The 15,034-nt window shown below is 36.3% G+C and overlaps 1 protein-coding gene across 1 annotated transcript; it reads left to right on the top strand.

The window, feature by feature from the left end:
* The first annotated feature begins 909 nt into the window (after positions 1 to 909).
* LOC128558615 (WD repeat-containing protein 53-like) lies at positions 910 to 10,520 on the top strand. The gene is made up of 2 exons (XM_053548453.1): positions 910 to 959; positions 8,017 to 10,520. Exon 2 carries the CDS (start codon positions 8,018 to 8,020, stop codon positions 9,050 to 9,052), a length of 1,035 nt encoding a protein of 344 aa, XP_053404428.1. The 5' UTR covers positions 910 to 959; position 8,017; the 3' UTR covers positions 9,053 to 10,520.
* The last annotated feature ends 4,514 nt before the right edge of the window (positions 10,521 to 15,034 follow it).

Below are 15,034 nucleotides of genomic sequence, written 5' to 3'. Positions count from 1 at the left end.
TGCACACCTGCTGTATATCAACAAACAATTAATCAAGGTGTGATAATCCAATCAAAAGATTACGTGTTTCTGATTATGATTTTAAATATCAATATAATGAAGATGATGACATCTTAAACTTCTTTGAGTTACATTATAATTATTTACATTTGGTTGAATCCCATAGAAATGAGATGCATATATCTTTCGAAAAAAAAAAGTCAAATAAAAATAAATAAATAAATAAAGAGGTATTAAAGATGTGACTTTATTAAAGTTATTTTCATAATTAAAATCGGCGAAATCGGCCCATGATTTAAAAATCTTTTTTTTTTTTTTTAATATAGCCGTGTACTAAAATAGTCTTTAAGATGATTTGAACATATAAATAAACACCAAGTATGAAAATATGTTATATGAAGGTTATTTTAAGATAGATAATCAGAACGATTTGTTCATAAATTATTTACGTAATAAACGCGGTTGATACATAAATCCCGTTATTTTAATAATTTATAAATGATGATTATTTCGGTATTGTTCGGTACTGTGAGATAAAAATCACTCATTTTTTCATATGAAGGCATGTACTAATATAGACTTTAAGAAATTAAAAAAAAAAGAATTTTAGAAAATAAAGAAATTTAGACAAATAGATCTATGGCTCATTTTTGTAAAAAAATCTTATTTTCGCGAAAATAACCGTATTTTAACATTTTAAATTAAATTGGTAATTAAGCGTTATAACATTTTGAAATTGCTCAATTATCTATAGATTAAAGCTTAATTATAATAATGACGGCATTCTTAGATGTTTTCAGGCATATCATTGAATGGGGTCGAAATGTCCAAGGAGTTGGGGTTGAAATGTCTTGGGGTCGAATTGTCTCTTGGGGTTGAAATGTCTTGGGGTCGAAATGTCTTGCTAGCTTCTGTATCTACTTCCGGAAAAGAGAATTCGAGGATTTAGATTAAAACGGGTAAAATCTATATTTTAAGTAGTCTTTTATGATATATTTTACGCGATTCTATTATATATTTATATGTTTTTTATTTTGTGTGAAAATAGTTCCCCTAAATCATTTTCAAAAGTATAATCTGCTAGCTTCGTATTGTGCAAGATAAATCGGATATGGCACAAATTCAAACAGGGATTTTATACTTGACAGTTCACGGTTCTGTCCAGGCCCTTTCAGCCGGGGGCTGTAACCACCTTAAATGTTCTTAGTGCCCGGCAATAAAATTTCAATATATAAATCTTTATGTACATATACATGCACCCTGCACATAATACGCGCAAGAGGCGTGAGGCAGTAATCATGCATAGATAGATAGATATATATTATTCAGTGTTCCCACTGGCATTTAAAGTTGGGCAGTGAAAACTGTTTTTCTTGCACTTTTGCACCCCCTCACTAAGAGATATGTAACAGCTGTCTCCAAAAACAGGGGGTGCAAAGTACCAATTTGGGGGTGAAAAAAAAACCATTTGGGAGTTTCTGGGAACACTGTTCATTAATGATTCATTATATGTTACAGTTTCAGAAGCTGTTTCATATCATTCTAATAACTCATCAACTCAGTTTACTTTTAAATGAATAATGTGTTTATTGAGATAAACTGCTAAAAAGTGTACCTGGCTATTCATCAGAGTCAGGCTATATCAAAATCCTTGGGAGAACCATGCAGTTGTTATCAGTTAATTTACTATTACTTGACACTTATTGTGATTAAATTAAATGACATTACAATATTTTGAAAAGTTATAATTGATTACAGATAACCTTACATCAGTTGTTAGTCAAAATAATTCGACATTTATATTGTTGTGCGTGACCCGCCTAGCTCAAAAAGTATTTGATATAAAATATAAATTGATGAAACCATGCATGAGTCTTATAAGATTCTTTCACTGGTTATAGGTGCAGATGGGAATTTCCGGCCTCGAGGGTAACTGTTTAGGCGGTAACGAGGTTCTTACCGAGTTACCGCCTAAACAGTTACCCAAGAGCCGGATATTCCCATCTGCACCTAATACCAGTGACAGAACCTTTTTCTTGCATACCGATATCAAGATATAATAATAAAAAATAAAATCAGTAGAACGGCTTTCTTTTTAGAACTATTTCTTATAGCAGAGTATTTAAACAAAGCACGGGAAATCAACGTCTGTAAACAGGAAAGACGTCATGACGTTTCAAAGACAAATAACAATGTTTAGTTCCGGTTTTGTTTTATCAGTTCCAGCATAACATTATGAATGTTTGATAAATTAACGTGTTTTGAATCGAGAAATATACTATCAGGAACAAAGAGGAACTGTCAAGGTATTGGATTTTTATTCCGTTTTTCGAAATTGAATATAAATAACTACATAAATCTTCCACATATATGTAGTTCGTAATACGTCATTTAAAGCACAAGAGTCATCTTACATCCCGGGGTGTAAGATGGAGTTTTCCAGCACCGGTAAAAATGCCGGAAATCTCCGTCTGGTATGCAAGAATTATTAATCCCCCGCCACAAGTGGTGGGGGGTTATAGGAATGGTCTCCATCCGTCCTTCAATCCTTCCATCTTCCGTAACATTTTGTGTCCGCTCTGTTTCTCCTAAACGTCTTAAAGGATTTTCATGAAACTTTAGTCAAATGATCACCTTGTCAAGACAATGTGCAGAACTCATGAGTCAGTCATGTCGGTTCAAGGTCAAGGTCACAACTCAAGGTCAAAGGTTTGAGCCTTCCATTTCGTGTCCACTCTGTATCTCCTAAACCCCTTGAAGGATAATCATGAAACTTGAATCAATTGATCACCTCATCAAGACGATATGCAGAACTCATGAGTCAGCCATGTTGGCTCAAGTTCAAGGTCACAACTCAAGGTCAAAGGTTTGAGGCTACCATTTCGTGTCCGCTCTGTATCTCTTAAACCTCTTGAAGGATAATAAGAAACTTGGATTAAATGATCATCTCATCAAGACGATGAGCAGAACTCATGAGTCAGCCATGTCGGTGCAAGGTCAAGGTCACAACTCAAGGTCAAAGGTTTGAGCCTTCCATTTTGGGTTCATTCTGTATCTCCTAAACCCTTTGAAGGATTTACATTAAACTTGGGTCAAATGATCACCTAATCAAGAACTCATGAGTCAGCCATGTCAACTCAAGGTCACAGCTCAAGGTCAAAGGTTTGAGCTCTGTATCTCCTAAACCCCTTTTAGGATTTTCATGAAACTTGGGTCAAATGATCACCTCAACTAGACGATGTGCAGAATTCATGGGTCAGCCATGTCAGTTCAAGGTCAAGGTCACAGCTCAAGGTCAAAGGTTTACCCTTTCACTATCCATACCAGTGGCGGGGGATTTAGCTGTCTTTCAGACTGCCTTGTCATGATATGAACTTGCACACCTCCTATTTTTCGTCTGGCTCCACCCCAAGTTATGGCCCCTGAAATAGTCAAAAATGCACATTTTCACCTTGTGACACACCTAGCTCAAAAAGTATTTAATATAGATTCATGAAACCTTGCATGAGTCTTAATCATGATACGAACTTGCCCACCTCCTAATTTTCATCTGGGTCTGCCCCTTATTTCTAGAGTTACGGCCCCTGAAATAGTCAAAAATACACATTTTCACCTTGTGACGCGCCTAGCTCAAAAAGTATTTAATATAAATTTATTAAACCTTGCGTAAGTCTTTATCATGGTATGAACTTGCACACCTCCTATTTTTCATCTGGATCAGTCCCCTATTTACAGAGTTATGGCCCCTGATACAGTCAAAAATGCACATTTTCACCTTGTGACGCACCTAACTCAAAAAGTATTACAAATAAATTTACCAGACCTTGCATGAGTCTTTATCATGATATGAACTTGCGCACCTCCTATATTTTGCCTGCCTCCGCCCCCTATTTTTATTAGAGTTATGGCCCCTGAAATAGTAAAAAATGAACATTTTCACCTTGTGACGCTTGTAAGTTATGGCCCCTGAAAAAGTAAAAAAAATGCACATTTTCACCTTATGTGCCTAGCTAAAAAAGTATTTGACGTAAATTCATGAAACCTTGCTTGAGTCTTTATCATGATGTGACCTTTCTTACTTTGCATTCTTCTTGAGAATCATAGCGCTTATTACAGAATTATGGCTCGTGAAATAGCCAAAATAGTAGATTTTTTGTTTGTGATGCTCATAGCTCAAAAAATATATGGCCTAGAATAATGAATCCTTTTCATAAAATGTTTGTTGAGGCTATACCCCCTTATGACTGCAAACATTTGAATTATTGCCCCTTATTTGTGACAAATGTACCAGTGGGGGGCACACCCTGTGTCCTACAGACACATTGTAGTTTGAATTTATGGCCAACAACATTTAAACCTATAGCATGTAAAGAATCGGCAGCAATGAAAATTTCATCGGAAATTTCATCCACTATTTTAGTCTTTCGAGTGTTTGACGCGAGTTGAGATAATTGCCCATATATGAAAAAATTATCTAAATATTCCCTAGGATTGCGTCAAATTAGTTTGACTAATCAGTTGTGGCTTGTCATGTTGTAATGACTTAAAAGCTACTGATAATGTTCAGTTTTTAAAAAAAAAATTGTCCAAATAATAGAGCATAATAACTTTTGACTGTCGCTGTCTTGTCACATCCAAGCTTATTCTGTGCGTTTCTGTTAGGAAATCCCCAATGAAATCTGTCGAGAATGGTTCCTGGTACAATGTATTTGTTATGTTTACATCTCATATAACGAATTAAAGAACAATAAAGCATGAAATTGTCCCACTGACCTTTTTAGCTCGCCTGAGCAATGCTCAGGTGAGTTTTTGTGATCGCTTGATGTCCGGCGTCTGTCTGTCTGTCTGTCATCTGTCAACATTTAGCTTGTGTATGCAATAGAGGCTGTATTTTTCAACTGATCTTCATGAAATTTGGTCAGAATGATTACCTTGATGAAATCTAAGCCTTGTTCGAAAATGGGTCATCTGGGATCAAAAACTAGGTCAATGAAAGAAAAACCTTGTGTATGCGATAAAGGCTGTATTTTTCATTTGATCTTCATGAATTTTAGTCAGAATGATTACGTTGATGAAATCTAGGCCAGATTCGAAAATGGGTCATCTGGAGTCAAAAACTAGGTCACTAGGTCAAATCAAAGAAAAACCTTTTGTATGCGATAGAGGCTGTATTTTTCAACTGATCTTCACGAACTTTTGTCAGAATGATAACCTTCATGAAATCTATGCCAAATTTGAAAATGGGTCATCTGGGGTCAAAAACTAGGTCAAATCAAAGAAAAGCCTTGTGTATGCAATAGGGGCTGCATTTTATACTGGATCTTCATGAAATTTCATTAGAATGTTTGTCTTGATGAAATCTAGGTTGAGTTTGAATATTGGTCATCTAGGATCAAAAACTAGGTCACCCGGTCAAATTAAAGAACAACATTGTGTACGCAATAGGGGCTGCCTTTTACACTGGATATTCATAAGATTTAGTCAGAATGATTGCCTTGATAAATTCTAGGTCAGGTTAGAATATGGGTCATCTGTGATCAAAAACTAGGTCACTAGGACAAATCAAAGAAAAACCTTGTGTATGCAATAGAGACTGTATTTTTCAATTGATTTTCATGAAATTTGGTCAGAATGATAGCCTTGATAAAATTAAGGTAAAGTTCGAATATTGGTCATCTGGTTTCAAAAACTAGGTCGCTAGGATAAATCAAAGAAAAATGTTTTGTATATAATAGAGGCTGTATTTTTCAATTGAGGTTCATGAATTTTGGTCAGAATGATTGCCTTGATCAAATCTAGGTCAGGTTTGAATGTAGGTCATCTTGGCTCAAAAACTAGGTCACTAGGTCAAATGGAAGAAAATACTTGTTTACACTTAAGAGACCACATTTTTGGTCCAATCTTAATGAAAATTGGTCAGAATATTTGTTTCTATGAAATCACTAGGTCAAACATGTTTATACTGTTATGGTTTGTTTCTCAGGTGAGCGACCTAGGGCCAAGATGTTGGTATGTATATTTTGTGTTTTGTTTCTGCAGTTTAGTGTCATCGATAGTCCGCTGTGTATTGAAAATGGTGTAGATATCCCCTTGCACCTGTTCACAGATTCAAAGACTTATTTAAAAAAATGCATTATGTTGAACTCATTTGAATATTAGTGTTATTCTCGTAGATCTTTACACACTCTGATAAAACATGAAGGGCATATTTGAAATGACTTTTCAGTCTGCTTCACTTTATTCTCATAGAAAAGACGGTGACGCAGTTAGTTATATCAAGAACCGCACTCCATAATTTGTATTGGAGAAGTTTTCTCCCTTTGAGGGGTCAGAAAGTCGTTATAAATGTTCGAAGTCTAGGTTTGGGGCTAAGAAATCATGGTCGCTGTAGGCATCAGACATCAGTAGGTAAAAGGTCAAGGTTGCAGTGACCCGGAACAGTTTATGGTACTGAAGATAAACCTGGACAGATGATAAAGTCAGCCACCTTTGAATTATTTGATAGCAACCACTTACAACACCAACTGGTATAAACAAAAACAAAATTGGTAAATATTCTGTATAAATAAATGACTTACATTTATCTGTTTAAAAACTATTTATATAAAATTACTGGGGAAGAGGATGTTTTTTGCGCATGCTCACTGTCAGCACATGAAGGCCTGAGATTGGGTCATTTTTCATTACTTGATCCGGAATGACTGTTGTAGCATTTTTGGGAAAGTTTCAATATAATACTATGGAGAATTTTTTTTTAATGACAAAGTGGTCGAATTTATCACCAGTCAGCGTTCGTACAGTCCCCATTTTACATACCCCTGTCAGGGCCTCACTTCGTGCGAGTTTGCTAACTAAATTTAAATTATGTCAGTTTTCAGCAAATATTGAATTTTATTTTGATACCAACCATTGATAACAATTTGCAGAAATATAAAAAGTTACAGGTAAAAAACATCATTTTCTGTTCAAGTTTATCATCTGACTACCAGTAAACAGTTTCTGGACGATAATTCTAGAACGCTTGGGACTAGGATAACATAGCTAGATAGGGAGGTTGATCATGGTCAGCAGGTGGCCTCTATTGATATTGAGGTCAGTAGGTCAAAGGTCAAGGTCACAGTGACCTGGAACAGTTAAACGGTTTCAGGATGATAACTGGAGAACGCTTCGGCCTAGGATCATGAAAGTTGATATGGAAGTAATTTAGTTGGTCATGACCAGCAGATGATCCTTAATGATTTTGAGGTCAGTAGGCCAAAGGTCAAGGTCACAGTGACCCAGAACAGTTAAACCATTTCCGGACTTTAACTTGAGAATGCTTGGGCCTAGGATCATGAAACTTAGTAGGGAGGTTGATCATGACCAGCAGATGACCTCTGTTTAATTTAAGGTCAATAGGTCAAAGGTAAAGGTCACATTTACCCAGAACAGTAGAACTTTTGTGTACTGTGACCAAATAATTTCTGTTCCTTGTGCAATTACTGAATGCATCAAAGGGGCCCAGGTTTTTGTGTTCTACAAGCTCGTTTAACATATTACTTTGAAAAAAAAAAGTTATCTAGAGTCTAGCCACTAGACAGATAATCCTAATGCTGATTTAATGCCCAGCTTGTAATGCTTAGCTAGTTTGTAACTTTTACAAGTAACTGGCTTTATATACCCTGCCTGAAACTAGTAAGCTTCTGGACAACTTGGCCAAAGGACTAATAGGTCTCGGGACCACTTCTTTGTAGCCCAAAACTTTTGTACTTTCTTCCATAATAAATTATTCTTTCGTTAAGAGTCTCGGAAGACTGTTTTTCATCTTCAATATTCAAATATTCCAGTGTCTGTCCAATTTTGAGAATATAATTACACACCTGAATTTTTAAGATACATTGGCCCTAGTGTTTCTTATCCATCTTTAAATTCTAATGAAGATCCTGGGTAGTACCGGTAGTTAGTGAACTAGTTGAAATAATATAAAATTTAGTATTTGTATTCATAATCAAACATAATCATTATTTTCTGTTACAGTATGGAAGAGCTTAATGTTAAACTACAGGGAGGGCACACCAATTCAGCTCTTTGTGTTGATGCTAAAGTTGATGGTTCAAGCATAATTTCTGGGGGAGAAAACGGAGAAATGTGCATGTGGACCCGAGACGGTACACTCAGCCATAAACTACAAAGTGAAAATGATGACTGCACTGGACTTTGTGTTTCCAAAACAAAAGAAAATGTATTCTTTGCATCTTTAGGGAATTCTGTGAAAATATTTGATTCACGGAACTTGCAGGGTGCTGTAGAGTCATATCAGTTTAATGAAGAGGAGATAAATCAGATAGTTCTAGATGAAAAGGAAAGTTTTCTTGCAGCGTGTGATGATTCTGGTGAGGTGAAGATCATTTCTCTGCAGGAGAATAGGCTTTATAAAACACTGCGAAGAAAACATACAAATATTTGCGCTACAGTCTGTTTCAGAGTACGTAAACCTTGGGAAATCTTTTCAGGAGGAATGGACTGTAATCTAATTCACTGGGATTTCTCGCGTCCAAAGTGCCTCAATCAGTTCAATATGCAAGAATTACAAGATGCGCCTTCAGACCTGGGCGCCTATATGGTGAACCCACCGTTTGTACATAACTTAACAGTGTCACCTGATGGTAAATACCTGGCATGTGCACTAGAAAATGGCTTCGTCTCTGTGTTTGATGCAAGTAGAAGGAATATTGCAGAAATTTGTACACTTCATGCTCACACACAAGGAGTGTCACAAGTCAGCTTCGTCTCCGCAACAAAACTTCTGACAGGCGGAAACGACTGTTTGGTTGCATCTTGGGATCTTGCAAAAATGAACAGTGGAGATGATTCCAGTCCATCGTTGGAGACTAATGGCCATACTTCTCCAATACATAGCAGGAATTCTCAGATAACAGATAACTGCAAACTTTCTGAAGTACAGCATGCTTCAAAAATTAACTGGATGAAATATTTCAGTCATTCAGGAAATAGTTTTGTGGTTTTAGCTGATCAAACTCCTGATCTTACTGTTTTACCTGTACAAATATAGAAACATGGAAAATGGTTTTGACTATTTTGTGCCCATACTTTGATTTAGGGTTTTGAGAACAGTTTAAATTCTTTTCAGGTTAAAAAGACTTAGATTAAACAGATTATTTTACCGATCTATGCATTTACAGACAAAAAGGCATTCATAGATTATTGTAAGTAAAATTGCGTGCCTCTGTTTACTGGTTGCAATTAATCTTGTTAAGTTTAAACTTATTAGTCAGTGAAGGAATATATTACTCTGTATAATAGCATAGGTTCTAAGGACTTAATGTTTGAAGATACAGTGAAACACCGCTCGCTCGAGCATCGATGACTCGAGCACCCGGGCTCGCTCGAGCAATTCATGTGGTCCCGGCTGATTTCCTTCTATTTTCTATGTGAAATTACCATGGCTGGGTCAAGCATCGATAACTCGATCGCTCGAGCATGACACCTGGTCCCTGCGTATTAATTTACTCTTTGTTGCTTATGGCAAACTCTAGCAGAGGTGTCAAAATTTTCACACCTTCGGCGGTCAGAATGTATCGGTTAATTCAAAATTTTCGCACACCGTGAGAATTGCATGATCTATTCCCCGACTGTCTTAAATGTTTGTTTGTCGGTAGATTTGATCTGATAATGAGATTAATTATTGATGAAAGGTGGAAGAAAAATTTTATTGATCAAAATTGTTGTTAATTATTACTTTTTTCTGCGGGATCGAGAAGATAATTATGAGATCTTAATATTTTAATCAACAATTGTTTGCATGCAAATAAAGCCTTTTCATAAAATTGAAACAATATTATGAGATCTTAATTTGGAGAAGAAAATTGCAAATTCGATTTCAGTATTTCAAATAAAAAAAATGTCTTAGCTGTTTCTTCACATGTGCCATTTACGATCTATCATAAATAATGTTTGTAATACGTTTTTTGAAAATGTCACGAGTGTTTTATTATTACGCATCACCGTTCCCTCTGCAAATGGTCTCGATGACAATTTGTAAACCAAACTTCAATTTTCTTCGTATGTTGGTCAATGTTCGGGTCGCTCGAAACCATGGATAACTCGAGCATTTTGCTCATCCCCTTGCGACCTCGAGCGAGCGGTGTTTCACTGTATTTCTAAAATGCAAAAATTTTATCTGTATTGACAAGATAAATGTTTTACCAAATATAAGTCGCCTTGTTAGTGACGTTTTGAGTTTTTCTCGCGAGTTGTTCAGAGAAAGTGTTACAAATTTTAGATTTTTTTTTCGGATTTTTTTCATAGTTTGATATGCTGTATTTTGTAACATGTTTTACATTAAGTGCTAAAGGAAAGCCAGTTCGAAATTATTTGTAAAATTCATTATGCTGATATAGTTATTGTAACCACATTCGACTTGCAGCTTACTATTTGAAAAATCAAACATGTTTCGTTTTGAAATAATATGCTGTTGTGAATTTGTTGAGAATTTTTAACATAAAAGTTTTTAAAATATGCGCAGTTTTGTTTTTATGTCTGGTGCTTAAAGAAATTTACTGTCCAGTCTTTAAATTGTTCAGAAATGCACAGTAAAATATACAATGAATTCACTCCCCTGTTGACTTGAGGAAACAGATTTGCTATTCTAACAAAGTTTTATCTTTTGGCTTGCTGGAGTCATTAAAAGCCAGCTGTCACAATGACTTACTTAGTATTATTTAGTTTGAAATGTTTGTTTTGCATTAAACACTTTATTTATATGTACGTCAATAGTCAAGTGTGCATCCTACAATGTCCTGTGTCAACATTTTTACTGAAACATCTTCTCCTTTGGAACTACTGGTAAAATTAAATCAAACTTGGTCAGTAGCAGCCTGGCATGGCATCAATCAAGTTTGCTCAAATGGTTCAGCTTGGCCCCCTTTAAGGGTGGCCAGAGCTATGATAGAAAAAAACTTTTAAAAAACTTTTCACCAGCTGCTAGATAGATCTTAATCAAACTTGGTCTGTAGCATCACTATAAGGTATCCCATTTTGGGTACACTTAGAGTCTTAGCAGCAACAAAAACTAAAGCTAGAAATACCTTTAAACGCTTCTACTCAACAACTACTTGATGGATCTTCACCAAACTTGGTTTGTATCATCATTATAATTGATTTCAGACACCATGCCTTTCATCAAGAACATAAGCCTCACCTAGGGGACTGAACCCCAAACCCCACAATCCATAGATCTGCACTATCTCTTTTAAGCTAAGCAGGTGGACTAGCATCACTTTTTGTTATTCTGCTGGAAAAATGTTTGATGTCACAAAAGAAAGTTTAAGTTTTAACGTTGGATTCACATTTTCCCTCTGGTTTTGTAGATTTCTTTTGGAATACTTCAAAATACCAAACTGATATTATGTGTAATGAAATTAGTAATAGAAAACTCTTTTATCTTTCAATTACTAGTACTTACTTAGTTTTAGCTCACCAGCACAAAGTGCTTAATGTGAGCTATTGTGATCGCACTGTGTCGACGACGTCTGTCATCAGCAATTTGACAGTTAACATTCTGAAGGTTACAATTTTAGACAAGTCTTAATGAAACTTGGTCAGAAAATAACCCCCCATAAAGTCTTGAAAAAGTTCATTGGTAGGTCATCTGGGATCAAAAACTAGGTCACTAGGTCAAATCATAGAAAAACCTTGTTAATGCTCTAGAGGCGACATTTCTACCTCATCTTCATCAATCTTTGTCTAGAGGTCACGTTTTGTACTTAATTTTCCTAAAACCTTGTCAGAATGTTTGTCCCAATGAAACTAAACTAGGATCATTTCAAAGTTAGGTTACATTAAGTCAGAAACAACGTCACTTGGTCAAATTATAGAAAAATGTTAACATTCTAAAGGCCTCATTTTCTAACTGGTCTTAAGCTTCTGTTAAAATGGTCGTCTCTTTGACTTCTTCGTCAAGTTTAAAACTTGGCAACCTAAGGTAAAAAAACAAGGTCAAATCATAGAAAAACTTTTTAAACGCCTAAGAGGCAATATTTTCTGTTCGATCTCCATAAAATATTGTCAGCATGATTGTCTTTATGAAATCTGTCAGGTACACGAGGTCAAAAACAAGGTCACTAGGTCAGTTCATAGAAAAATCTTGTTAACACTCCTGAGGCCATGCTTTCTGTTTAATCCTAATACTTTGTCAGAATGTTAGTCTCTTTGAAACCTATTATTTAAGTTCAAAACGGGGTTAGAAAGTAGGTCACTAGGTCAAATAATAGAAAACCCTTGTTAACGCTCTAAATACCACATTTTCTACTTTATCTTAATTAAGTCTTTTTCAGAATGTTAATCTCTATGAAATCTAGGTCAAGTTCAAAGTCAGGTTATTCTGTCAAAAGCCTAGGCCACTTGGTCAAAGCAAAGAAAAGTCTTGTAAACATTCTAGGTCTTGTTAATAACATTTTAGAGGCCACATTTTCTACTAGATCTTCATAAAACTTTGTCAAAATGTTTGTTTCTATATGAAATATAGGTCAAATTAGATAGTTGATTATCTAGTTGAAAACTAGGTCACTAGGACAAACATAGAAAAACTTTCTTAACACTTGAGAGGCCAAGAAAAACTTCTAAATTAATTTTCTGGAATGGCTTGAAAATCTTCATCAAACTTTGTCTAAAGCACCATTATAAGGTATTCTTCCAATTTTCTTAAAGACAAGAGGCTCTTGTGCCCTTATGGGGCTACTAGAGCTAAAAATAGAAGAAAAAAACTTTTAAATATTTCTCCTCAAGAATCATCCGATTGATCATCAAATTTGTCTGTCTTGTCATTGTAAGGTCCTTTTTCAAATTTGTTCAAATTGTGGCACTTGGCCCCTTTAAGGAGCTACTGGAGCCAAAGAAAAAAATGTTATTCTTCTAATGGAGCACTTTATAGACCTTCATCAAACCTAGTCTGTAGCATTCTCATAAAGTCCTCTGTTACATTTCTTCAAATAGAGGCACTTGGTCCCTTGAAGGGGACACTTAGCTAAAAAATACCATTTAAATGACTTCTTCCAGCTGATCTTGATCAAATTTGGTCTGTAGCATTCTGGTAAGTATGTATCAAATTTGTTCCATTGGGGCTCTTGACCTGGTTTATGCTTTTATACATAACACAGTTGTAACCATTCATGATTCAGTGTGTCATACATGAATTCAAATTTATTTATATAATCAATTTTAGGTGAGCCGCTTAAGACCACTATGGCCATCTAGTTTTACATGTTTATATATGTTCTATGGTCTTGATGGCATATATATCCATGCAGTTATGGCAGTATAAACTTCTGGTTATGTATAATTATGTCTCCCCCAGGAGACATATTGTTTTTGCCCTGTCCGTCCTTCCGTACGTCGTCACACTTCATTTCCGGGCAATAACTGGAGAACCATTTGACCTAGAACGTTCAAACTTTATAGGGTTGTAGGGCTGCTGGAGTAGACGACCCCTATCGTTTTTTGGGTCGATCTGTCAAAGGTCAAGGTCACAGGGGCCTGAACATTGAAAACCATTTCCGATCAATAACTAGAGAACCATTTGACCCAGAATGTTGAAACTTCATACGATGATTGGTCATGAAGAGTAGATGACCCCTATTGATTTTGGGGTCACTCCGTCAAAGGTCAAGTCACAGGGGCCTGAACATTGAAAACCATTTCCGATCAATAACTAGAGAACCACTTGACCCAGAATGTTGAAACTTCATAGGATGATTGGTCATGAAGAGTAGATGACCCCTATTGATTTAGGGGTCACTCCGTCAAAGGTCAAGGTCATAGGGGCCTGAACATTGAAAACCATATCGATCAATAACTAGAGAACCACTTGACCCAGAATGTTTAAACTTCACAGGATGATTGGTCATAAAGAGTAGATGACCCCTATTGATTTTTGAGTCACTCCATCAAAGGTCAAGGTCACAGGGGCCTGAACATGGAAACCATTTCCAATCAATAACTAGAGAACCACTTGACCCAGAATGTTGAAACTTCATAAGATGATTGTACATGCAAAGTAGATGACCCCTATCGATTTTGGGGTCACTCCATTAAAGGTCAAGGTCACAGGGGCCTGAACATTGAAAACCATTTCCGGTCAGTAACTTGAGAACCACTTGACCCAGAATGTTGAAACTTAATAGGATGATTGTTCATGCAGAGTAAATGATCCCTAACGATTTTGGGGTCACTCTGTGAAAGGTCAAGGTCACAGGGGCCTGAACATTGAAAACCATTTCCGGTCAGTAACTTGAGAACCACTTGACCCAGAATGACGAAACTTCATAGGATGATTGGTCATGCAGAGTAGATGACCCCTAACAATTTTGGGGTCACTCTGTTAAAGGTCAAGGCCACAGGGGCCTGAACATGGAAAACTATTTCCAATCAATAACTTGAGAACCTCTCGACCCGGAATGTTGAAACTTCATAGGATGATTGTTCATGCAGAGTAAATGACCCCTATTGTTTTTGGGGTCACTCCGTTAAAGGTCAAGGTCACAGGGGCCTGAACATTGATAACCAGTTCCGATCAATAACTCGAGAACCACTTGGCCCAGAATGTTGAAACTTCATAGGATGATTGAACATGCAGAGTAGATGAGCCCTACTGATTTTGGGGTCAGTCAATTAAAGGTCAAGGTCACAGTGGCCTGTTCATGTAAAATCATTTTTTGGAAATAACTTGAGAACCACTTGACCTACAATGTTGAAACTTAATAGGATGATTGGACATGCAGAGTAGATGACCCGTATTTATTTTGAAAGGTCAAGGTCATAGGAGCCTGAACAGTGACTTGAGAACCACTAGGCCAAGAGTGTTGAAATTTAGCGGGATGACTGGACATGCCAAGTAGATGATCCCTATTGCAGCCAACCATCAGTGTCTCTTTGACTTTCGCTCCTGACCCCTATTGACTTCTTGCCTATAGGACTTTGCATTGGGGGAGACATGCGCTTTTTTACAAAAGCATTTTCTAGTTTACACTTTGTGAAT

This window comes from Mercenaria mercenaria, chromosome 7 (genome assembly GCF_021730395.1).
Source record: "Mercenaria mercenaria strain notata chromosome 7, MADL_Memer_1, whole genome shotgun sequence".
In the NCBI taxonomy this organism is placed as follows: Eukaryota; Metazoa; Mollusca; class Bivalvia; order Venerida; family Veneridae; genus Mercenaria; species Mercenaria mercenaria.
Note: the sequence above shows the minus strand (reverse complement) of the source record. Positions and strands in the feature narration are given on the sequence as shown.

Excerpts from the sequence above, each read along its gene's own strand:
- LOC128558615 (XM_053548453.1), top strand. The coding sequence starts at position 8,018 with ATGGAAGAGCTTAATGTTAAACTACAGGGAGGGCACACCAATTCAGCT.